The 24,076-nt window shown below is 50.3% G+C and overlaps 1 protein-coding gene across 6 annotated transcripts in view; it reads left to right on the top strand.

The window, feature by feature from the left end:
* ATE1 (arginyltransferase 1) overlaps window positions 1–16,211 on the top strand; it is a 94,647-nt gene extending 78,436 nt beyond the window's left edge. For all 6 annotated transcript variants that reach the window (XM_068140399.1, XM_068140400.1, XM_068140395.1 and 3 more), the window contains one exon: window positions 12,751–16,211. In XM_068140399.1, the coding sequence (XP_067996500.1) occupies window positions 12,751–12,929 (179 nt within the window). In that variant the 3' untranslated portion in view covers window positions 12,930–16,211. The remainder of the gene's footprint in view (window positions 1–12,750) is intronic.
* Window positions 16,212–24,076: the final 7,865 nt, after the last annotated feature.

The following is a 24,076-nucleotide window of genomic DNA, read 5'->3' as shown; positions in this document are numbered from 1 at the left end:
AGGAAAAGCTCAGTTAACAAAGGTCCTGAGGAACATAGAAGAGAAGAGCATCTGCAGAGCCATGCTTAGAACCAGTGTTAATGCATTTAAAACCAAACTTGTCCCTCTTGCAGTTCTGCTTCTGGTCCTTGTATGCCTGGTGCATTCAAATGGAAGGCATAATTGGAAGCTGACTGGATGACACAAAGGGGTAAACCAAGAAAACAGCTTAAAAACCCCAAACAACAACAAAACAAAGACCAAGGCCTCGTGGGTATGCAGTTAATGTTCTTGAGTGGCAGTTCACATTCTCATCTCTGCTATCTGAAGTCATCTAGAATAGCATCAGATACACAGCTTCAAAGGGATGGAGTAGCTCATTTTATCTTCTGGAAGAGCATCTAAAAGTTCAGTAGTTACCTCTGTCAGCTTGCCACCTACTAGATTAGATTCCTTTTTGTTTGGTTTGTTGCCTTGACTCTGGAGGCACTGGATAGCGTTTTCAGATGGGAATTTGTTCAGTTTCATGTAACTAATATTTTCCCAGGTCCTACTAGGTGGTGGGGTTTGGTTCTTTTCCATAGTGCATCCCTCAGAAGCAAGTCCTTGGAGAAATAACCAGGGTCATTGAAATCAATCTATTCCTTGAAGAAATCACCAGGGTCATTGAAATCAATCTATTCCTTGGAGTAATAACCAGGAGCATTGAAATCTGGTCCTTGGAGAAATAACCAGGGTCATTAAAATCAATCTATTCCTTGGAGAAATAACCAGGAGCATTGAAATCAATCTGGTCCTTGGAGATATAACCAGGAGCATTGAAATCTAGCCCTTGGGTGTAGCCATTTCTCAGTCATCATATTTCAGGATCATAAATGGAGATAGGTTAGGAACATTGGATTCTGTGAAAGCTGCTCATAAATCCAGAGGGAATTCGATGCTTGGGGGTTTCTGTCCATCTCTTTCAAAGGTCTCCAGAGCAGCAGGACATGCTTGGATTTTAGTGTTAGGCAACGTGCTCCAAGGATTGCATTTGCAGGTAAGCCAGAAGCCTTGGCAGGTCGCTGTGGCTTACAGCTGAGAGGGAGAGCTGCTCTGAAGCTCTGTATTCACAGGAAATGTTTTCCATTGGCCCCTGTTCATGTTTACTACTGGAATAATAAGAGTCAAAACACAATGAGTTATTGTTTCCGTGTGGCACAGCAGGCTGCGCGCGCTCTGAATGCGTTTTGTCGAGTGATTAGTGTGCTGGCTCCTCCAGATTGAATTGCAAAGCATAAACCAGTTGTATGATTCCAGGCACACAGCCCAAAAGCTCTGTTCAGGAGGTGTCTTTAGGATTTACCCTTGTTGCAGTTTCCTGCTTTACCCATTATAAGGCTCCCTCTGAGTCAGTGCTGGTAAAACTGTAATTCACCTGTCACGTTCTGAGGCTCAGTGACAATGTTTTGGTGCATTTCCCCCTGTGGAAACATTCCCTACCTGAACAATGGTCTCAGAACTTCCTATTTCTTATTCTTCTTGCATCAGCTGCAGAGGGTTGGCTGAGAACATCCTGAGCATTTTACTGTACTTCCTTTGTGACTTGTGCTCTCTGGCTTCGATTAGAATTCTTGTCATTGAAATCGTTGTTGTTGTTGTTGTTAATGATTCGTTTTAGCTGTGCTCTTATTGTGGTTCAAGTCAGTGGTTTTATAGCCCAAGGCATACTGCTCTGGCATATTTCTTAATGTATGAATCTAGGATGGAAGAAGCAATATGAGAGAAGAGCCACTCCAGCTCAGCTGGTTTCACAGAATTGAATAAACCTTAGAATAAACCAAACCAGGTTGGAAGAGACCTTCAAGATCATCCTTGTCAGCCTTGGAAGGGACCTCAAGGCTCAGCCAGTTCCAACCCCACTGCCATGGCCAGGGACACCTCACACTACAGCAGGTTGCTCAGAGCCACATCCAGCCTGGCTGCAAACACTTCCAGGCAGGAGGCTTCCACCACCTCCCTGGGCAACCTGTGCCAGGCTCTCACCACCCTCATGGGGAACAACTTCTTTCTAACATCCAATCTGAATCTCCCCATTTCTAGTTTTGTTTCATCCCCCCCAGTCCTATCCCTCCCTGACACCCTCAAAAGTCCCTGCCCAGCTTTCTTGTAGCCCCCTTCAGATACTGGAAGGCCACAATGAGGTCTCCTCAGAGCCTTCTCCTCTCCAGACTGAACAGCCCCAACTCCCTCAGTCTATCCTCATAGGAGTGGAGCTCCAGCGCTCTGCTCATCCTCGTGGCCCTTCTCTGGACACCTCTTTTGCACAAATGCTGCTATTAATGGGTGTTGTTTATTTTGTCACTGAGCATTTTGTGTTTGAGGATGAGTTCCTGTGCTTTGCTGGTGAGAGAAAAGAAAGGGCATTTTAAACTGAGCAAGGCAGGAGCTGGGATTCAGAGGTCAGACGCGTTAGACTTCTGACTGAGGTGGAAACATCTTCTCTCCCCAGTAATTAATATCTCATACATTTCAGTCATGAAATTTGGAAAGCTGATTTGTTTCTTCCTTTTCAAGTTTCTTTGTTTAAAAATCATTGATCATTAGCTGTGACAAGGTCATGTAAACCAGATGTAGCTTTTCCTTAAGGGAAAAAAAACAACACTGGGCAGGGCTGGAGCCGTTCCTCAAATAAATGAACATTGCCACAGTGGAACCAGCGAGGGATGGCTGCTGCTTGGCATCATTTTTTGCACCTACTTTGAAACTTCTGGAACTCCTTGTGCATGTAAGTTTAAAGCTGTTATGGTTTTCTTTCCCCTCTCTCTTTGATTTGGGGAAGGTGAAAGCTGTGTTCATCTCTCACAGTCAGTGCTCAGCAGAACGGCTTTGAAATTGGTAATTAAAAACTGGGAGCAGCTTGAAACAAACCCAAAAGCCCAAGCACAGCCTTTGGACCATCAGTCTGAATAGAGAGCAGTGGCCAAGTGCTAAGAGTTTTGGGTTGGTTTCTTTTGTATTTCTGTGGATTTAATTTGTTAGGGGTAAAAATAGCCTTTTTTTCAGCTTCCATTTTTTTAAGCAACATGGAAACTAATTTGTAATCTGAGCTTCTTACACCAGAGTTCCCTTCAGTGTGAAGTGCAGATTTCACTTACTGTTAAGTGTTTTAGATCTTCTTTCACTATTTCCCTCAGGTTAGGAAGGAGGCTGACTTGCTGGAACGAGTACAGAGAAGGGCAATGAAGTTGGTGAGGGGTTTGGAACACAGCCCTGTGAGGAGAGGCTGAGGGAGCTGGGGCTGCTCAGCCTGGAGAAGAGGAGACTCAGGGGTGACCTTATTGCTCTCTACAACTACCTGAAGGGAGGTTGTAGACAGGCAGAGGTTGGTCTCTTCTCCCAGGCAGCCAGCACCAGAACAAGAGGACACAGTCTCAGGCTGTGCCAGGGGAGGTTTAGGCTGGAGGTTAGGAAGAAGTTCTATACAGAGAGAGTGATTGCCCATTGGAATGGGCTGCCTGGGGAGGTGGTGGAGTCACCATCACTGGAGATGTTGAGGAGGAGACTTGATGGAGTGCTTGGTGCCATGGGTTAGTTGTTTGGGTGGTGTTGGATTGGTTGATGGGTTGGACACGATGATCTTGAAGGTCTCTTCCAACCTGGTCTGGTCTATTCTATTCTATTCTGTCCTGTCCTGTCCTGCTGTGGAGACAAATCTATGGATACAGGAGCACCAGGTAAAGATGTGGCCACATTTGTTTGTTGCTGGTTTTGTTTGTTTTGTTCCAGGGGGGTTAAGTTGCATTTAAGTAAACTGAAACTTGTGATCAGAAACAGCATCATGTCAGTCACACACAGGAGGACACAGGATGTCAGGGGTTGGAAGGGACCACCTAAGATCATCAAGTCCAACCCCCCCTGCCAGAGCAGGACCATAGAATCCAGCACAGGTCGCACAGGAACACATCCAGACAGGAATGGAAAGTCTCCAGAGAAGGAGACTCCACGACCCCTATGGGCAGCCTGCTCCAGGGCTCTGTGAGCTTCACAGTGAGGAAGTTCCTCCTCATGTTGAGGTGGAACCTCCTGTGCTGGAGTTTCTATCCATTGCCTCTTGTCCTATCCCCTGGAGCAAGTGAGCAGAGGCTGTCCCCTCCCTCCTGCCCCCCAGCCCTCAGATATTGATAGACATTTATTAAATCTCCTCTCAGTCTCCTCCAAACTGAAGAGCCCCAGGGCTCCCAGCCTCTGCTCACCAGGCAGGGCTGCAGTCCCTCAGTCATCCTGGTAGCCCTCTGTTGGACTCTGTCCAGCAGATCCCTGTCCCTCCTGAGCTGGGCAGCCCAGAACTGGATGCAATATTCCAGGTGAGGTCTCAGCAGGGTAGAGCAGGGGGGGAGGAGAACCTCCCTGGATCTGCTGGACACACTCCTCTCCGTGCAGCCCAGTCTAGAAGTGCCACGTCTCTTTGATGAATTAGGAGTACCAGGCCTCAGTGAAGGTTCTTCCTGATTCTGAATCCCCTGCTGTACAGAAGCTGTGCAGAAGAATTCCTGCATAAGGTCAGATTTGTCTAAAAAAAGATAATAATAAATTGGCAGTTTCCCTCTTTTCCTCTTCTGGACACAATGATCTCGAAGGTCTCTTCCAACCTGTTCTGTTCTGGTCTAGTCTGTTCTGTTCTATGAAAGTCAATAACTTTGTCACTTCTTTTTATTTCTTCTTTTATTGGGGGGAAAAACAAGTGCTTTAAACCCACCAAGTGAGCTCGCTTGCATCTGACAAGTGCAGCAGTGTCTTGGTTGTGAGGGGCATGTGACAGGGGCTGAGGGCAGAGGCAGCACTGACTGACTCAGCACCCAGCACTCAGGGCTCTGGAGAAGAGCAGTACAGAACACAGCCCCCCTGCAGGCTCACCTTCCAGATCACTGTTGATCAAACCCAGCTTGGCCCAGCTCAGCCAGCACTGCAGAGCTGGGTCAGTAGCAGTGTGCTGCAAACCCCCTTCGAGCCCTCACACTTCTCGCAGGCGCCGCTGGCTCCGAGCTGCGCCCAGCCTGCCGCAGAGCTCGCTCCTGCCCCGGCTCTCAGCTTTGCACATGCTGCCCCGGCCCCCCCGCCAGATGGACTTGGTTTGCACTTCAGCTTACAGAGGGTAGTAATAATAAAAGATTAATGCACTTGAAGGAGAAAAATATTTGGCTATCAGCTGCCTGAAATAGTTTTGTCAAACGCTAATCGATTTCTGCGCTGGGAGGGGGGAGGAGCAGAGCGCAGAGCTTTGTGCTGCTCTGTCAAGTTGAGGCCGGTCTTGCTGAGGATAAAGATGGTTAGATCCTCTCCCACCCGCCCCCCACTCCCCCTTTTGCATGGTGTTTCAGCAGCAATCAGCAGTTGAAACTCAGTTGGGCTTTTGAGAGGGAGGTTGTGGTTTGGGGGGGTGAGGAAGCTGGTTTGGGTTGTGCAGAGAAATGAGACCTGGATGGGACAGGAGCACGTCAGGCTTCCTGCTCTTTACATTCCTTCTGCTCCCTGGAGTGTAAAAGCATTTCTGGGGCTGCTTGCTGGCCTTTGAAGACCACTGCTGGCTCTTTTAGCTTATTCCTCACTGTCGCTCAGCAATGCTGCTGATGCTTTTGATGAAGGGGGGTGTGGGGGGGGGTAGCTGGGCCAAGAGCTCAGCCCAGGATCTGCCTGACATCTGCCAAGGCAAACCCTTGCAGAGGGTCTTTACAGCACTTCTCCTTTTTCCTTAGGTTTTTTTCTTACTGGTGCTTAGCAGCATATCTATGAATTGCATTTAAGAGTGGTGTGGGGATGGGGAAAAGGAATTAATATCTCTTTGCAAGCTTTGTGATTCTTCTTTTAATGGGATGACAGTGGCAAGGTTGCTTTATGTGTGAAATGCCTCCCATGTTCACATTTCAGTAGGTGAGTGCTGTGTAGATGATTTGGTGTCTCAGGATTACAGGGGAGAAGAGAAGGAAGTGGCAGTTAACGTCCTGAGCAGGAATCCAGCTGTATTTTCAGCTTTCAGGCTTAAAAGGATGATACTTCTGTAAGGAAAGAGGGTTGGCTTAAAGGAGGACACTTCCATGAAGACAAGAGAGTTGGCTTAAGGGGTGATATTTCTGTGAAGACAGAGAGCTGGCATCTGCAGTGCTCAGCTTCCTCTAATGGCAGCTGGTTGCAGTCTGCAGAATCACTTTTTCTCTGTTTTATGTAGCTACCATGTGAACTATATTGGTGTGACTGAATTAAGAGATGAAACCTTGTCTGTGTTTTGTGTGCCCCAGGGATCAGTGCTGGGCCCTGTGCTCTTTAACATCTTCATGGATGATCTGGATGAGGGCATTGAGTCCATCAGCAGTAAATTTGCAGATGACACCAAGCTGGGGACAGGAGTTGATCTGCTGGAGGGTAGAGAGGCTCTGCAGAGGGACCTGGACAGGCTGGGCAGATGGGCAGAGTCCAAGGGCAGGAGATTGAACACATCCAAGTGCCAGGTGCTGCACATCGGCCACAGCAACCCCAGGCAGTGCTACAGGCTGGGGTCAGAGTGGCTGAGAGCAGCCAGGCAGAGAGGGACCTGGGGGTGCTGGTTGATGGTAGGATGAACATGAGCCTGCAGTGTGCCCAGGCAGCCAAGAGGGCCAATGGCATCCTGGCCTGCATCAGGAAGAGTGTGGCCAGCAGGAGCAGGGAGGTCATTCTGCCCCTGTACACTGCACTGGTTAGGCCGCACCTTGAGTCCTGTGTCCAGTTCTGGGCTCCTCAGTTTAGGAAGGAGGTTGACTTGCTGGAAGGTGTCCAGAGAAGGGCAACAAAGTTGGTGAGGGGCTTGGAACACAGCCCTGAGAGGAGAGGCTGAGGGAGCTGGGGTTGCTTAGCCTGGAGAGGAGGAGACTCAGGGGAGACCTCATTGCTCTCTACAACTACCTGAAGGGAGGTTGTAGACAGGCAGAGGTTGGTCTCTTCTCCCAGGCAGCCAGCACCAGAACAAGAGGACACAGTCTCAGGCTGCGCCAGGGGAGGTTTAGGCTGGATGTTAGGAGGAAGTTCTACACAGAGAGAGTGATTGCCCATTGGAATGGGCTGCCTGGGGAGGTGGTGGAGTCACCATCCCTGGAGGTGTTCAGGAGGAGACTTGCTGGGGTGCTTGGTGCCATGGGTTAGTTGTTTAGGGTGGTTTGGATTGGTTGATGGGTTGGACACGATGATCTTGAAGGCCTCTTCCAACCTATTCTATTCTATGGTGAGCTGTGTGGAACACAAGCTCTGGTCTTAGTCATACAGGGCAGGGCTAGGGGTATGGCTAAAGAAGAAAGGCTTAGACGATTAACTGGCTATAAATTATAGCTTAATGAGGCATCCAAAAATCACTGTCTTGCAAAAGAACCTTTGTCCTTTCTCTCCTCAGGCAGAGAAGAAAGCCTGTTGGCATCTTCTTAAAGCAGAACCTCTTGTGCCACATGCTAGGGGCAGTTACTTGGGTTTTTTTTCTTTTGGGGGAGGGTAGAATAGAATAGAATAGACCAGACCAGGTTGGAAGAGGCCTTCAAGATCATCGTGTCCAACCCATCAATCAATCCAGCCCACGGCACCAAGCACCCCATCAAATCTCCTCCTGAACACCTCCAGTGATGGTGACTCCACCACCTCCCCAGGCAGCCCATTCCAATGGGCAATCACTCTCTCTGTGTAGAACTTCCTCCTAACCTCCAGCCTAAACCTCCCCTGGCGCAGCCTGAGACTGTGTCCTCTTGTTCTGGTGCTGGTTGCCTGGGAGAAGAGACCAACCTCTGCCTGTCTACAGCCTCCCTTCAGGTAGCTGTAGAGAGCAATAAGGTCACCCCTGAGTCTCCTCCTCTCCAGGCTAAGCAACCCCAGCTCCCTCAGCCTCTCCTCACAGGGCTGTGTTCCAAGCTCCTCACCAACTTCGTTGCCCTTCTCTGGACTCGTTCCAGCAAGTCAACCTCCTTCCTAAACTGAGGAGCCCAGAACTGGACACAGGACTCGAGGTGTGGCCTAACCAGTGCAGTGTACAGGGGCAGAATGACCTCCCTGCTCCTGCTGGCCACACTGCTCCTGATGCAGGCCAGGATGCCGTTGGCCCTCCTGGCTGCCTGGGCACACTGCAGGCTCATGTTCAGCCTACCATTGACCAGCACCCCCAGGTCCCTCTCTGCCTGGCTGCTCTCAGCCACTCTGACCCCATTTACTTCTGAAGCAAGGCCAGAGCCCAGCTTGCTTTATTTTCCATTAAACTCTCTTCCAGTCTCTTCTGCTTGGGCTCACATCCTGACTGGAGGGAGTGCCTTCCGGGGCTGCTGTGGGGGCGCCTCCAGCGCAGCAGCGGTTGAGGAGCGGCTGAGTTTGGCGGCACGGAGTGGTTACGATGATGACACAAGCTCCTATTTCTCTGCTTTAAAAGCTTAACTGTGCACCTGAGATATTTTACTGATACTTAACATTCCAGTAAAAGGGGTTTTGCTCAGATGTAGTTGGAGTTTTATATGCATTTGAGCACTTTTACAGCAGGTTCTTTTTGTCATTAAGGTTTTCATTTTGCGGGGAGTCGATGGAAAACTGTTCCCCGAGCCAGGTAACCCTTGCAGGCCTTTGGCCCAGGGTTCTGCTGCCTTGCAAACCTTGTTTGATGAATCTGGAGTCAACAAATGTAAATACTGTCAATCACACATTCATTTCTGGGAGAACAGAGGTGTCTGGCTTTACTCTCTTCCTGATGATAAACTCATTACCAAGTCTTTGTGTGTTTTGTTTAGGCACAGAGCCTCCTGTCTGCGTTAGGCTTAAAACATGTCTGAAGTATTCTTGTTGCAGTGATTTTCTTTTTTCCTCCAAGATGCTGGTAATTTTCAGTTGCTGTGAGAGAGCCTTCTCCTGCCTTAGGGCTGGGGTATAAACCTGTGCCACAAAGCTGGCCAAGAAAGGACTGGTCTGCAGCATGCTTTGGCAAGCCTTGCTTCTCCCCAGAACATGCTTAGCTTGACAGGTTTGGGTCATAATTACAGCTGCATGTGGCTGTGGAGCTGCAGCTAGCATGGGCCTGATTGCAAGAGGGATGCACCAGCTGCTTGATGCAAGGAGTAGAAGTGGAGTGAGGGTCTAAACGCTGAGCAGCAAGGACAGAGCTCCGTGCCAGCAAGGCTGTGGCAAAACTGGAGGTGCAGGAGCTTTAGTTGCTGTAAGGAGCTGAATATGGGGCCAGGAGCACCACAAGCCAAAAGATTAACTCATCCAGAGGAGCAAGCTTCAGGAGTGTTTGAGAGCAGTGAGTATCAAACAGTGAGTAATGAATGGCTGAGAGAGTGCTTTTGGCATGAGCCCCTGGAGGCTAAGCTTGGCCTAGAGCCATCTCAGGACACAGACTTGCGGTCAGCTTCGAGGTGCAGCGAGCAGAAACTTTCCAACTGCAGAAGTCAGAATAACTTTACACTTTGTGTCACCTCCAGGAGTCAGACTTGCAAACCTTGCCTGGGTGAACTTTGAGAGAGGGAGGAGGATGTAATAGAAGAGGCAGTAGGGCTGAGAGTGAAACCAACCTACTGGGATATCAGAAAGGTGTTGGCCACACATCAAAAACCTCTGATGGACTTCAAAGAGCGAGGGAAAGCCATAAAGTGTTTTTGCCTCGGTGTTTACCTAAAGCAATTGCCAACAATAATTAGTGGAGAATGCAATCCCAGCAAGTACTGCTCAGCTTTTCTCCTTTCAAGCCACATTTTCCCAGTTAAGTCTTAAGAAACAGGTTGTGCTTTCATGTCAGGAATCAAAACACAGCTAGAAGCAGTGAAGTCATTGCAAACTTTGTCAAGCAGGCTCGGTGAGGTTTCACATACTAAATTCAGGCAATCAGCAGAAAAGGGTTTATAAGCTATTGCTGTGGATGAATGGGGCAAGCTCTTAATGTCTTGCAAAGAAAAGCATTTCATGCCCTCCTTTGTTTTTATTCAAGCATACAGAAGGCCCCAGAGGGGCTGTTAAGCTTTTGCATAGTGAGGGCTGCATTTGTCTCTCAGATTTCTTCAGATTAGGCTGAGAATCACAGGCTGGTTTGGGATGGAAGGGACCGTTAAAGGTCATCTAGTCCAACCCCCACTGCAGTGAGCAGTGACATCTTTGGCTAGATCAGCTTGCTCACAGCCCTGTCCAGCCTGTCCTGGTATCTTTCCAGGGATGGGGCATCTACCTCCTCTCTGGGCAGCCTGTCCAGGGCCTCATCACCTTCACAGTGAAGAATTTCTTCCTAATATCTAATTTACATCTGGCTCTTTTCACTTTGAAACCATTACTCCTTGACCTCTAGTCATGAGGTCTGTGGTGATAGGTTGGGCTTGCTGATCTTTGAGGTCTCTTCCAACCTTAGTGATACTGCGATCATCAAGTCCAACCTGTCACCACAGACCTCATGACTAGACCGTGGCACCAAGTGCCACATCCAGTCCCTCCTTGAACACCTCCAGGGATGGGGACTCCACCACCTCCCTGGGCAGCACATCCCAATGGCTAACAACTCTCTCTGTGAAGAACTTTCTCCTCACCTCCAGCCTAAATTTTCTCTGGCACAGCTTGAGACTGTGTCCTCTTGTTGTGGTGCCTGGGAGAAGATGCCACATCTGCTTGTTTTTTGAGCACCTCCAGGGACAGTGACTCCAGCACCTCCCTGGGCAGCCTGTTCCAATGCCTGACCACTCTTCCAGTAAATATTTTTTACCTAATGTCCAACTTAAACCTCCCCCTGCCACAGCTTGAGCCCAGTGACTGGGAGAAGAGGCCACCCCCAGCTTCACTAAGCCTTCTTTCAGGTAGCTGTAGAGAGCAGCAAGGTCTCCTCTCAGCCTCCTCCTCTTCATCCTAAACAATCCCAGCTCCCTCAGCCTCTCCTCTTAAGATGTATCACAGGATGCTAGGGTTTGGAAGGGACCTCCAAAGATCATTGAGTCCAACTGCCTGCCAGAGCAGGACCATAGGATCCAGCACAGGTCACACAGGAACGCATCCAGGTGGGGATGGAAAGGCTCCAGAGAAGGAGACTCCACAACCTCTCTGGGCAGCCTGCTCCAGGGCTCTGTCACCCTCACAGTGGAGAAGTTCCTCCTCATGTTGAGGTGGAACCTCCTGTGCTGGAGTTTCCATCCATTGCCCCTTGTCCTATTGCAGGGTGCAAGTCAGCAGAAGCTGTCTCTTCCTTCCTGACCCCCAGCCCTCATATTCCAAGCCCTCCACCCTCTTTGTTGTCCTTCACTGTACCTGCTCCAGCACCTCCTCATGATCTGGAAGTGATCTAAAGACTCTCTTATGTGTGTGGTTCTGGTTAAATTAAGTCCCAGGGGGTCTGTAGGTGAGGTCAGTAGGATTCAGCTGTGCTGTGTATACCTTTGAAAGCTGCAGGGATCAGGTGGTGCCCACCCATCTCTTGCACAGCTGACTGTGTTGGTCTGCAGAGCTGGAAGCAGGGGCCTGTGTTTAACTTCATTCTCCTAAACAAACTCAGGAACCAGCATAAATGATGAGGGCTGAAGGGCCAGGGAGGCTCACCTGGGCAGCCAGCTTATAGCCTGATGCTTACCTAAGGCAAACAACGTGGAGGCTTCTTGCTGGTTTTAATACAGCTCTCACAGCTGGGGGAAGGGAGTGCTCTGTGCTGGGGGATTTTGCAAGCAGTGTGGTAATTAAGTGCAGTAGGGGAATAGCAGCAAGTCTCCTCTGGGCTGCTGTGTTTGAAAGCCTTTCCCAGATAGAGTTTCACTTCTGGCAGTGGGCTCCAGCCAGCATGCAAATGGATGTGAGTTTTCAAGTACAGCAGTAGAGGTATTTCCAGAAATGCTGTGTCCCACCTTGAGAGAGGTGTGACACCTGAGCTGTTTTGGTCACACACCACACAAACAGCTACCTGGCAAGCCAGGCTTTACTTTCAGCCATCAGTCAGCAAGATCAGCCCTGGCTTCATCTGCTGTTTGTCTGCAGATTAGTTTTATTGCCTCACACAGCTTTCATCATCACAGTGCACTAGAAGTTGGAAAGGACCTCCAGAGATCACCCAGTCCAGCCCTCCTGCCAGAGCAGGAGCACCCAGGGGAGTGCACACAGGAATGCATCCAGGTGGGGTTGGAAAGGCTCCAGAGAAGGAGACTCCACAGCCTCTCTGGGCAGCCTGCTCCAGGGCTCTGTCCCTCACTGTAAAGAACTTTCTCCTCATGTCAAGGTGAAATCTATGTTCAAGCTTGAACCTGTTGTTCCTTGGCTTACTGCTGTGCACCACCCAACAGAGCTTGGCCCCCTCCACTTGACACCCACCCCTCACATATTGATAGACATTGATCAGATCCCCTCTCAGCCTTCACTTCTCCAGACTAAACAGCCCCAGGGCTCTCAGTCTCTCTTCATAGGGGAGATGCTCAAGTCCCCTAAGCATCCTCCTGGCTCTCTGTTGACTCTGTCCAGCAGGTCTCTGTCTCTGGAACTGGGGAGCCCAGAACTGGACGCAGGATTGCAGCTGTGGTCTCAGCAGGGCAGAGCAGAGGGGGAGCAGAACCTCCCCAGCTCTGCTGGCCACACTTTTCCTGCTGCCCCCCAGGATCCCACTGGCTCTCTTGGCCAGTAGGGCACATTGCTGTCCCATGCAGGACTTGCTGCCCCCCAGCACTCCAAGGTCTTTGTGTGTGGAGCTGCTCTCCAGCGGGGCAGCCCCTGGCCTGCCCTGGTGCCTGCTGCTGTTCCTCATGGTGACCTCCAACACTAACTGCTGTCGTGTGCCTCTCGTTGCAGTGGACGCAGGTGGCCTGCAGGAGCTGGGCAGAGTGCGAGTGCTCCACAAGAGGACCGTGATGCCTTACAGCGTCTACAAGAGGAGGAGGAAGGGCCCCAGCGACGAGGCCAGCGTCCGGCAGTACGCCAGCTTGGTTGGCCAGGCCTGCTCCGAGAGGATGCTGCTCTTCAGGAGCTGAGAGGCCTCCAGCTGACTTTGGGGTGGCACTCTGCTGTGTTGCACTGCCCCTGGGTGCTGTGTGCTCTAGCTGTGTGTGGGTGTGCCTGCCCAAACAGCGGTGTGAAGGGCAGGTTGTCTCTCTAGGCTTGTGTGAGTCCCTGGTCCTGTGCTCAAAGGCCCTCTCCACTCAGACTTCCAGCAGCAAGGCTTTAGCAATATAAGTTTAGAAGCCCACGCTTGCAATAGATTTCAGTCCAGTAGCTCTGGCCTTTCTATGCAGCTTGCATAACTCTGAGTGTGTAAGCAACATGAGAAGCAGGTCTCTTGTTTTCTTTCTTCATCTGTTTTTGCAGAGACAGCAGCTGCCTGCATCGAGGTTAACAATCACTCCATTACAGATGCTTTCAAGCAGCACCTTGGGTGCCTCTCCTTACAAACTGCTCTCACGTTTATGCTGGCCTGTGGATGCTCCTGCAAGAGAATTGAAATGTCCTGAAACCTGGCCTGTGTCTTTTTATGTCAGTAGTCTGTTCAAAACCAGGGAGAGGTGACTGCCACTGCCCATTCTTCATGATTTGGAAGCAGGAGCTTGGTGCCTGAGCTCCCGGTGAGGCTCATTGTAGCTTCTCAGTGGCAGGGGATGCAGTGCTCTGGAAAGCTTGACCCCCTTAGAGGTGAAGCAGCAGAGTAGTTGCACTATGACTATACCAAAGCTTCAGCCAGGTGGTGTGGTGGCTTCTTGGTGTAAGCCTTATCCTTGGTCTCAGACAAGTGGAGATTCTCGCGCACGTCGCTCAGGTGAAGCAGAGCATGGGAGCTTTGTCCTGTGCCTCCTCACTCCACCTTCCAGACTTAGGCCAGAGAGGAGGCATCCAGTACCACTGCTGGGTTTGGTTGCAGTCCTGCTCTGCAGATCACAGGATGTCAGGGAAGGGACCCAAAGAGCTCATTGAGTCCACCCCCCCTACCAGAGCGGGTCCATGCAGTCTAGCTCACACAGGAACACATACAGCCAGGCCTTCCCCAGAGAGGGAGGCTCCTCAGCTTCTCTGGGCAGCCTGTTCCAGTGCTCTGTTTGGGAAAACTTGGGGTTGGGAAGACTCCACTACCATATTCCTGTGCTTTGCTGTTTGGTTTGTGGTGCAGCAGCCCACAGGTGAGGGCTTTAGTGAGGATTTACTGACCACTGCGTTGTACCACAGGGCATTGTGGTGCTTTATTCAAAGCAGGGTCAGGAGTCCTCTGTGGCCCTGTCCACTCCCACAAGCTAGAGGGACTTTGGGAAAGAACACCATTGTATAACTCAGTAGTGCATTGCAAGATCAAAACAATACCATTGCATTTCTGCTGCTTATCTGCTTGGCTAACAGAGCTACTCCTTACCTTGAATCAGCTCAGAGCTTCCTGTTAACCCGTGATGAGACATGCTTGTCCAAGAGCAAGCATGGAGCTGTGTTGCCCCAGAGAGGAACCCAACTCAGCTTCACCTTTCTGAGAGTCCCATCGTGGCCTGGGCTTGCATTGTAAACACTTGGCCAGTGTCTTTAATCACTGGGTTTGATCTGGGACAGATGGAAGAATCTTGGGAGTCGTTGCCTTGCAGAGTGAGCCTTTGTTTTCCTGCATCCTTTTGGTCCTGGTGATGTTGATACAGACTACACCTTCAGCACTGATTCTGTCTCACACCTTCAGCACTGATTTTTTGTGTCCCACACCTTCAGCCATCATTTGCTGTTTTACACCTTCAGCAGTGGGTTCATGTTCTATTGATTGGGATGTGTTGTATTGATCTGCTTGCAGTCTGCAACACGAATGCTGTCTGTCAGCATTATGCCTGGTGTGTGTTTGTCTGCTGCCTGGTACTGAGAAGCTGCTCTCCCTGTCTTACCTAAACCTATTGCCCTGGGGGAAACCACTAAATACTAGTTATTAACTTTCTTCTAGAGGGTTCCTTCCTGTGGAGAAAACACTCTCTGCCACTCAGTGAAATGTCAGAAAGCATAACATTTTCTGCCCACCCACTGTGTTGCAAAGTGGTGATGCCCACATCACCTCCTAAGGTGATACCAAATCACTTACCAGGGCACAGAGGAGTTCCAGTGTGACTTGCAAGGTCTCCAAGGTTGTCAGAGCCTTTTAATGATGCTCCTGGAGAATCTGAGGGTGCTGTTCAACTGCAAGGGAGCAGATACCCCACCACCACTGAGAGCTCTTGAACACCTCCATCTTGTTGTGTCCACTGCCTGCTGCTGATATGCCTTCTAGGGAGGTGTTATGCTCTTGCCTGAGGTTCTCTCTCTCGTGGGGAGAGCTGCAGCTAAAGAAAAGTGAGATTAAGCACACTGAAAGTTGAGTACAGCTTGAAGCTGTCACTAGTGTGACCACTGTGAGTTGTGAGGTGGTGCTTGCACTGAGTGACCTCCACTGGAACTGCAGCCCTGTGGCACGCTGGGCTTCTGCCTCTTGCTGAACTCATCTTTTTATACAGATTCATGTAGATATACCTACAGATCTAGATCTAGTTCTGTATTGATGTAGAGCTAGATAGAGATCTGTCCATATCTAGATATCTGTATGTAGATCTAGGTAGATATAGATCTATTTATATCTATCTAGATCTCTCTAGATCTGTAGCTGTCTAGATCTGTATGTCTGTCTCTATAGCTCTATATACATGAAAGTCGACACTGAGACTAGCTGAGGAATGGAGTTAATCCCCTCTAGTCCATTGAATCAGACCTCCTGCTTTGCTGTTCTGTTAGAAGGAAGCTGGTGCAGTGTTGTTCAGGACTGATAACCTCTATCCCTGCTTTAGAAGTGGAATAGAGCCCAAAGATGAAGTTCTGTCAGTTTGACCCCTGACTTCAGTGGAGCTGAAGATTCACCACTGTTACAACTTCATGTTGTGAGGTGCTGACCTTGAGGATTCCTGAGCTCAGAGCTACTCAGCACAAACCACTTTCTTAGTGTGAGCTGCTTGGGGTTTGTTTCTTGGCTGTTCTGTTTTGGGATAGTTGCTTTGTGAGAGTTCACCCCGGGAGTGAGGTTGCCTTGTTCTGCCTTCTGTTGCTGAATGAGCATCAAAAGGTGGTAAGAAAGTGCAGAGCTGTGACCAGTGCTAAAAAAACCCCAACAAAGCTTCTGTGTCTTGACTGGAAATAAAGGGGGAGCTTACTCATTTCCAGCTTGGACACATGTCAGTGAATGCAAAAGATCCTGCATGTCGAGTTTGTGATTGCTTTCCAGCAGGCCTGTTTGACTTGTAAGCACAGCAAATAAAGTGATTTCTAGTCTCTGTCAATTCTTGTCAGGAAGGGAGAGCTCTGAGTGCAGCCTCTCTCTTCCTTTGCAGGAGGTCATTATCCTGGGGGTTGACCAAGTGTCCAGTGAACAGCGAAATGAGGAGCAGTGAGCGGGAGGGAAACCTCTTGGGTCAAAGCCATGACCACAAACTGCATTTTCCTTTGAAGTGGACAGAGTAATGCAGGGCTTATGCTTTGGAGCAGAATGGGTAACTCTCCTGTGACTGGAAGGAAGAGACTTTGCACCAGTGGAGACTAGACAGGGCTAATGAGTTTGGGGCTTTTGTTTCAGTTGGGCTGCACCATTCCTGCTTAGTTGAGAGCAGCTCTCTCTCTGAAGTGAGCAGGAGCTGTGCCATGCAGCAGCCTGCATGCTGTGCACAAAGATAACCAAATGCTGATTCATTTCACAGAGTCACTGAGTCTCAGGGGTTGGAAGGGACCTCGAAAGCTCATCCAGTCCAACACCCCCTGCCAGAGCAGGGTCACCCAGGAGCACATCCAGGTGGGGTTTGAACATCTTTAGAGAAGGAGACTGCACAACCTCTCTGGGCAGCCTGCTCCAGGGCTCCAACACCCTCACAGTGACAAGTTCTTCCTTCTGTTCCCATGGCACCTCCTCTGCTCCAGCTTGCCCCTGTTGCCCCCTGTCCTGTCCTTGGACATCCCTGAGCAGAGCCTGGCTCCATCCTCCCCACACTGCTCTGCACATCACCAGCAGTGAGGGCAGCCTTCAGGCTTCTCTGCTCCAAGCCCCAGCTCCCTCAGCCTGTGCTCAGAGGGGGATGTTCAACTCAGAATCCAGTCAGAATTTCCCTGCTGAGGGAGGCAGGATTCCAGCTGATTCTGAATTCCTGAGGGAGACTTTTGTTGAAGCCCAGTGTCAACCATGGCTCAAAATGTTGGTGTGCCCAGGCCTGTGGTGGTCCCCCTGGGGCAGGGCTCCATCCTGCAAATCCTACTTGCTGGGAGCTTTTCTTTGTTCTGTTTGACTGCTCCATCCATACCTTGTTCTGCAGTTCTGTTACTGCCTTTGCCAGGTGCTCATCCTGGAGCTAGCAGCCTGCTCAGCCATCCCCTTCTGAACCCCCTCTCGTTATGGTTGTCCCAGAGAATCCTTTAGGTGTGGATTAAGTGCTCTCCTCATCACCATTTCCAGCTTCACTGTCCCCTCCCAAGTTTTCATCCTGCTTCTTGTTCACTCTGCCCAGTCCTGCCAAGGGCAGAGTCTGCAGGACTCATCACCGTGCTTTGGGAGAGCCAGCAGGGTTTGCAGAGGCATCACAGCCACCTCCAGCCCATGTGTTTATGAAAGTGCACATTCAGAGCCTCTTGCATGTGATCTCACACACTGAGCATTAAACCAGCCACATTGCATTTCCCCTTGCCAAGGGATTTGTTTTCTTAAGTTAGCTGAAGTGATGGAGAGTTTCCAAGGCCTGACTCTGTGGCAGTCCTGTGGAGGCCAGGGCTGTGAGCTGCCTTTCTTGGGCAGGCTTGAGCATCGGCTGGGGGGAAGGTGCTGCAGAGGAAGCACGGAGGAAGGGCCGGGGAGGATCCTGCACGACAGAGAGAGCAACTGGAGGGGGCCTCTGCTCAGAGGAGCATTCACAGGTAAGCAGCCATGTGATTGGCTTTTGGTTATGCGATGGCTGTTAGTCTCCCTGGGGAAATAAAAACGCCCTGTGGAAAAAGCAAGCATATAAATAAGTATAAATAGCAGCAGTTTATACATGGTGCTGAGCAGATGCACGGCCCATAGGTGCCAACAAACTGAGCACTCACACAGCACTGGGTGAGCACAGCTGCTGCAGGGCTGATGATGGAGGGGGTTAAGATGGGCTTGCCTGGGCCAAAACACGTCTGCAGGAACAGATGCCCAGCAGTGACTCCTGCTAAACACTGCCCAGGTGCTAGCTGTGGTCAGTGGGCTCCTCAGTAACATGGGACTCTGTAAGTTCATCTACTCTGCATTTTATGGCACAGTTAAACCTCACCTTGTGGGAGCTTTGTTTTCTAGCAGTGTTAAATAGGGACATAAATAGGATGGATGAATATGTAAGCATAAGCAGAATGTATGTTAGTGCTCTCTGTGCTAAAACTGTCTCCACTCAGTGGCAAGAAGCAGCTCAGAAGCTCTCTCATGGCTCTGTTCTACTGCTTCTCTGTGGATTCCTTTCCTTATTCCAGCCATTCCCATCAGATTGTTGGTCTCTTCCCATCAGTTATTTCCACTTGGGTTTTGACACATAATGCATGTGCCTGCCAGAAGCCCTGCTGAGAGATTGCTATCAGGACAAAAGAAAGTGTTAGAAAGTCTGTTAAGCAGTGAGAGGGGAGCAGAGTCCACGGGGACAGGCAGTCTGAGCCCTTTGTGCTGCAGAAAAAGCAGGGTTTATTTACCGTTCAGTCTGCTGCAGGCTTGGGAAGAAATGTGTCAGATTTCAGTCATTTCCCTTTGTCTGTGACATCTGATTGTCCTTGTCCAGGAAGCATCAGCGGAGCACTGTGGAATATTAAAGAAAAAGCCACCCCAGCCCCTGTGTTAAGGTCAGTGGTGCTGCATCTATGGCAGAAAAACTGAGTTGGGGAGTGAAGCTGCAGGAGTTCTCTTGAAACTCTCAGGGTCTGCCTAGGAGCAGAGAAGGGCAGAGGGGTGAGACTGCCAAAACCTGCTGCTTCTGCTCCTGCTTCTCCAGGCTGAAGCAGAGCAAGAACACCTCCACCGCCCCTCACAGGGGTGAACCTCTCTCTCTCTCTCTCTCTCTGTTAAGCTCTGACAAGGGCAGCTCAGCAAGCTCCTTAGAGTGATGTTCTGCAGGGAGCAGGGTCCTTGTTACTGGAGGTTTTCAATGCTTGGTCTCTGATTTTCACACTTTTGTTTGCAAGCAAAGCTGCTTTGGTTTGTCCTACATGGACATGAGGAGCCACTGCTGAGGATCATAGGATGTTAGGGGTTGGAAGGGACCTCTGGAGATCATCAAGTCCAAAACCCCCTGCCAGAGCAGGACCATAGAATCCAGCACAGGTTGCACAGGAACACATCCAGACAGGGCTGGAAAGGCTCTAGAGAAGGAGACTCCAAACCCTGTTCCAGGGCTCTGTGAGCCTCACAGTGAAGAAGTTCCTCCTGATGTTGAGGTGGAACCTCCTGTGCTGCAGTTTCCATCCATTGCCCCTTGTCCTATCCCAGGGAGCAACTGAGCAGAGCCTGTGCCCTCCCTCCTGACCCCCAGCCCTCAGATATTGATAACCATTGATTAAAGTTCCTCTTTGCAACAGCTCTAGGCATTTCCAGAGGCTGCTTCCAAGCCAGGGGGGTGTTTTTTTTGCCTACTAACCAACCCCAATTACCTTTCCCAGCAGTCATGTTTTTAAGCTCTTTCATTCACCCTTCTTAAGCATTTCCTCACCACTTTTTAATAGCATGGTGCCCTGGTGCCAGCTGCCCCAGTAATCAAGGTATTCATTATTTCAGTGGTTTATATCAGAAAAGAAATGTTGGTTTCCCCCTGCACACCACTTGCCACTGCCCTCCCGGATTTTCCCCTGTAACACAGACCCTTATTCCCTCTGCCTCTGCCCCACTTCAGTGAATACAGTGAAGAACCAACCCTTAACTACACCAGCAGGAAAGGTTTCCTCTCCTTCAGTGCTCTGAACCTGCAGCCAGCAGAGGGCAGGTCCAGCTTGCCAAGCTCCTCGCAGCGCTCACATTGCTCCTCTGAGCCCCCAGACTGTCTTGGCTTCTTACCCTCAGTGTGAAGTTTTACTGTGGCTAATCCTGTCGTATCAGAACGAGAGAAAAAGATACTGACCTGTGGGGTTGACAGAGCTCTGTGCTTCATTAGCTGAGCTAAGCACCAATTTGTTAGGAATCAGGATTAAAAGCTGTTTCAAGACTAATAGTTTAGCTTTTATAGCCCCAGGTTTATTAGAGATGGATTTTTACAGCCCTGGGTTTATTGGCTATGTTGTACTGGTAGTAGTATATTCCTGCAACTGAGATGGCTTCAGGAAGGGCCAGCTGGCAGTTACCTGTCTCAAAATGCTTCTGCTGGAGGAGAGGAGACTGAGAGGGGATTTAATAACTGTCTATAAATATCTGAGGGCTGGGGGTCAGGAGGGAGGGGACAGGCTCTGCTCACTTGCTCCCTGGGATAGGACAAGGGGCAATGGATATAAACTCCAGCACAGGAGGTTCCACCTCAGCATGAGGATGCTGTGTAGTCTTCAGTTCTCCACCAAACAGATTCAGGTTCTGACATCATGCAGCTCCCTGTGTCATTACCAGCACCCCTCTATCCAGATCAATTCCTGCTTCAGGAGCTCTGACAGCCTCCTGGAGTCACAGACTTGTTTAGCAGAGCAGAGAGATTCTGGGGATGGGATGGGATGGGATGGGATGGGATGGGATGGGATGGGATGGGATAGGATAGGAATAGGAATAGGGTAGGAATAGGATAGGAATAGGAGAGAGAAGAGAAGAGAAAAGAGAAGAGAGAAGAGAAGAAGAGAAGAGAAGGAGAAGAGAAGAGAAGGAGAAGAGAAGAGAAGGAGAAGAGAAGAGAAGGAGAAGAGAAGGAGAAGAGAAGAGAAGGAGAAGAGAAGAGAAGAAGAGACAAGACCTAGTTGGAAAAGACCTTTGAGATCATGAAGTTCAACCTCTCACCCAACACCACCTCATCAACTCGACCACGGCACCAAGTGCCTCATCCAGTCTCCTCTTAAAGCTTTTGATGCCTTCTAACGTTTCCCATTTGCTTTGGTGTCTTTCAGTCTTCCTTTTGCAGCTTTGAGCATCTCTCAGCTCCTTGGGCCTTAGAAACTGAGGTGTTCACCCAGAGCTGGTAAGTCAAAGGCACAGCTGGTCAAGTGCTGTGTGCTCTTCATGGTTACCTTGTGGGGTGACCTCCCGGCAGAGAAGGCAGGCCCTGGCATTTGCAGTGGATGATCTATCGATTGCTGGGAGGAGCCAAAGGCAATCAACGGGAGGGCTGTAATTGTTTCATTGAGTCCTGTGCAGAGCACATTGTGCATTGATCCAAAAGGCCTGGGGGCTGCAGCTTCTCAATGTCATGACTCTCCCCATGGGCACCTTATTTTCAGTCTGCTGGTACTCCAAAGTGCTTTGGTAGGCTCACAAAAGGCCAGCATCCGAATTCCTCCTGCTGTGGCTGTGTGAGAGACAGAGACCTGCTGGAGAGAGTCAACAGAGAGCCAGGAGGACGATTAGGGGACTTGAGCATCTCCCCTATGAAGAGAGACTGAGAGCCCTGGGGCTGTTTAGTCTGGGGAAGAGAAGGCTGAGAGGGATCTGATCAATGTCTATCAATATGTGAGGGGTGGGGGGCAAGTGGAGGGGGCCAAGCTCTGTTGGGTGGTGCACAGCAGTAAGCCAAGGAACAAGAGGTAGAAGCTTGAACATAGATTTCACCTTGACATGAGGAGAAACTTCTTTACAGTGAGGGACAGAGCCCTGGAGCAGGCTGCCCAGAGAGGCTGTGGAGTCTCCTCTGGAGCCTTTCCAACCCCACCTGGATGCATTCCTGTGTGCACTCCCCTGGGTGCTCCTCCTCTGGCAGGAGGGTTGGACTGGGTGATCTCTGGAGGTCCTTTCCAAACTCCAATGTCCTGTGATACTGTGACTGAGAGAGTTGAGGTTGTTTAGACTGGAGAAGGCTCCCAGGAGACCTCATTGTGGCCTTCCAGTATCTGCAGGGGGCTACAAGAAAGCTGGGGAGGGACTTATGAGGGTGTCAGGGAGTGATAGGACTGGGGGAGATGGAACAAAACTAGAAATGGGGAGATTGAGATTGGATGTGAGGAAGAAGTTGTTCCCCATGAGGGTGGTGAGAGCCTGGCACAGGTTGCCCAGGGAGGTGGTGGAAGCCTCCTGCCTGGAGGTGTTTGCAGCCAGGCTGGATGTGGCTGTGAGCAACCTGCTGTGGTGTGAGGTGTCCCTGCCCATGGCAGGGGGGTTGGAACTGGCTGAGCCTTGAGGTCACTTCCAACCCTGACAGTTCTATGACTCTATGGCTTTGTCCTTTTCCCCTGCTGCACTCCTGCAGGAGGGACTCTGGGGGGTGTAGCCCATGGGACCTTGCACTGGTGCTGGTAGCACTGTGTGGGAAGATGGTATCTGGCCACCAACTGCACTGCCTGAGGTTTTCATGCTGAGCTAATCCTTATTTTCCAAGGGTTTTACCACTAAGAAAGGCCAGCAGTTACCTGCAGGACTTCTTTGTTGTTGTCAGCTTGATCCCAGAAGGCTTTTTATGTGCTGGCTGTTTGCATGGCTGCCTGCAGCTTTCGGTGAGGGTGCCCTGTGCTGGGTGCTGGGACTTGTCACAGCCAGTGTGGTCACATTAGAGACAGAGAAGCCTTGCTGAGAGCCTGCAGCAGAGCGGCCAGAGTGGTTCCAGAGCTCCTCGTGCTGATGGTACAGCCCTTCCCCAAACTGCTAATGATGCTGATGTTTAGAGCTGGGGATATTCTGCACACATGTTCCAACTTTGCATCCATAACATTTGTTAAACCAACAAGTCTGCAGCAGACATGATAGCTACCATCAGGAAACTTGTTTGACAGCTTGAACAGGCAGCATCTGTGTTTCCTACATTTCAGAGTACACACACACACAGGCTGAGGACTGCCCATAGCTCAATTAATTCAAGATGTTGTCACATGGTGGAAGTCTCTTCTGGAGATGTTAGAGAGTTGTAATTGAAAAAAGGGAATTTTGCCCTTGGATTTGGCTGAGTTTCATTAATATCTCCTCCTCACTGGAATATGACTGAAAGCAGTTGGCTTGACTTGGGGGAATTAAGATCTCTTAACTGATGCACATCAGGGCTGTCCTCCTGTGCTTCCAGCTCTGTCTTTGCTGGAAGTGAACTGAGGGCTTTCACAGCATCACAGTGCCTGAGAGGCTGGAAGGGACCTCAAGAGATCAGAGCAGGATCACTCAAGGTGGTTGAAACGTTCAGATTTCCAAGCAGTGAGTGAGTCTGGAATGGGAACCAGTGAAGCATCTTCTACAACACCACTGCCATGGTCACCACTGCCCACGAAAGAAAGGCAATCCAAAAGGAAAGGAAATGAAGCCCCAAGTGCAGCAAAGACCAAGTGCTGTGGTGTTGGTGCTGTGAAATCTCCTGGTGGCAGAAATCAGAAGGGAGGTCTCTAGCTTGCCCAGGTGGCCAAGAGGGCCAATGGCATCCTGGCCTGCATCAGGAACAATGTGGCTAGCAGGAGCAGGGAGGTCATTCTGCCCCTGTACACTGCACTGGTTAGGTCCTGTGTCCAGTTCTGGGCTCCTCAGTTTAAGAAGGACATTGAGGCACTTGAAGGTGTCCAGAGAAGGGCAACAAGGCTGGGGAGAGGTCTGGAGCACAGCCCTGTGAGGAGAGGCTGAGGGAGCTGGGGTTGCTTAGCCTGGAGAAGAGGAGGCTCAGGGGAGACCTTCTTGCTCTCTCCAACTCCCTGAAGGGAGGCTGTAGCCAGGTGGGGGGTTGGTCTCTTCTCCCAGGCAACCAGCACCAGAACAAGAGGACACAGTCTCAGGCTGTGCCAGGGGAAGTTTAGGCTGAGGTGAGGAGAAAGTTCTTTCCAGAAAGAGAGATTGGCCACTGGGATGTGCTGCTGGAGTCCCCATCCCTGGAGGTGTTCAAGAGGGGCTTGGATGAGGCACTTGGAGCCATGGCTTAGTTGTCAGGAGGTGCTGGGTGATAGGTTGGACTTGATGATCTCTGAAGTCTTTTCCTACCTGGTTGATTCTATGGTTGGAGGCATCCTCTCTTTGGATATTAGAAGGAACTTTTTCCCTGGGGGTCATCAAACTCTGGGGCAAACTCCCCAGGGA

The sequence above is a fragment of the Melanerpes formicivorus genome, unplaced genomic scaffold, assembly GCF_026170545.1.
Source record: "Melanerpes formicivorus ecotype bairdi unplaced genomic scaffold, bMelFor1.0.p_v2 SCAF_6, whole genome shotgun sequence".
In the NCBI taxonomy this organism is placed as follows: Eukaryota; Metazoa; Chordata; class Aves; order Piciformes; family Picidae; genus Melanerpes; species Melanerpes formicivorus.
This window is presented reverse-complemented; position numbering and strand designations above follow the sequence as displayed.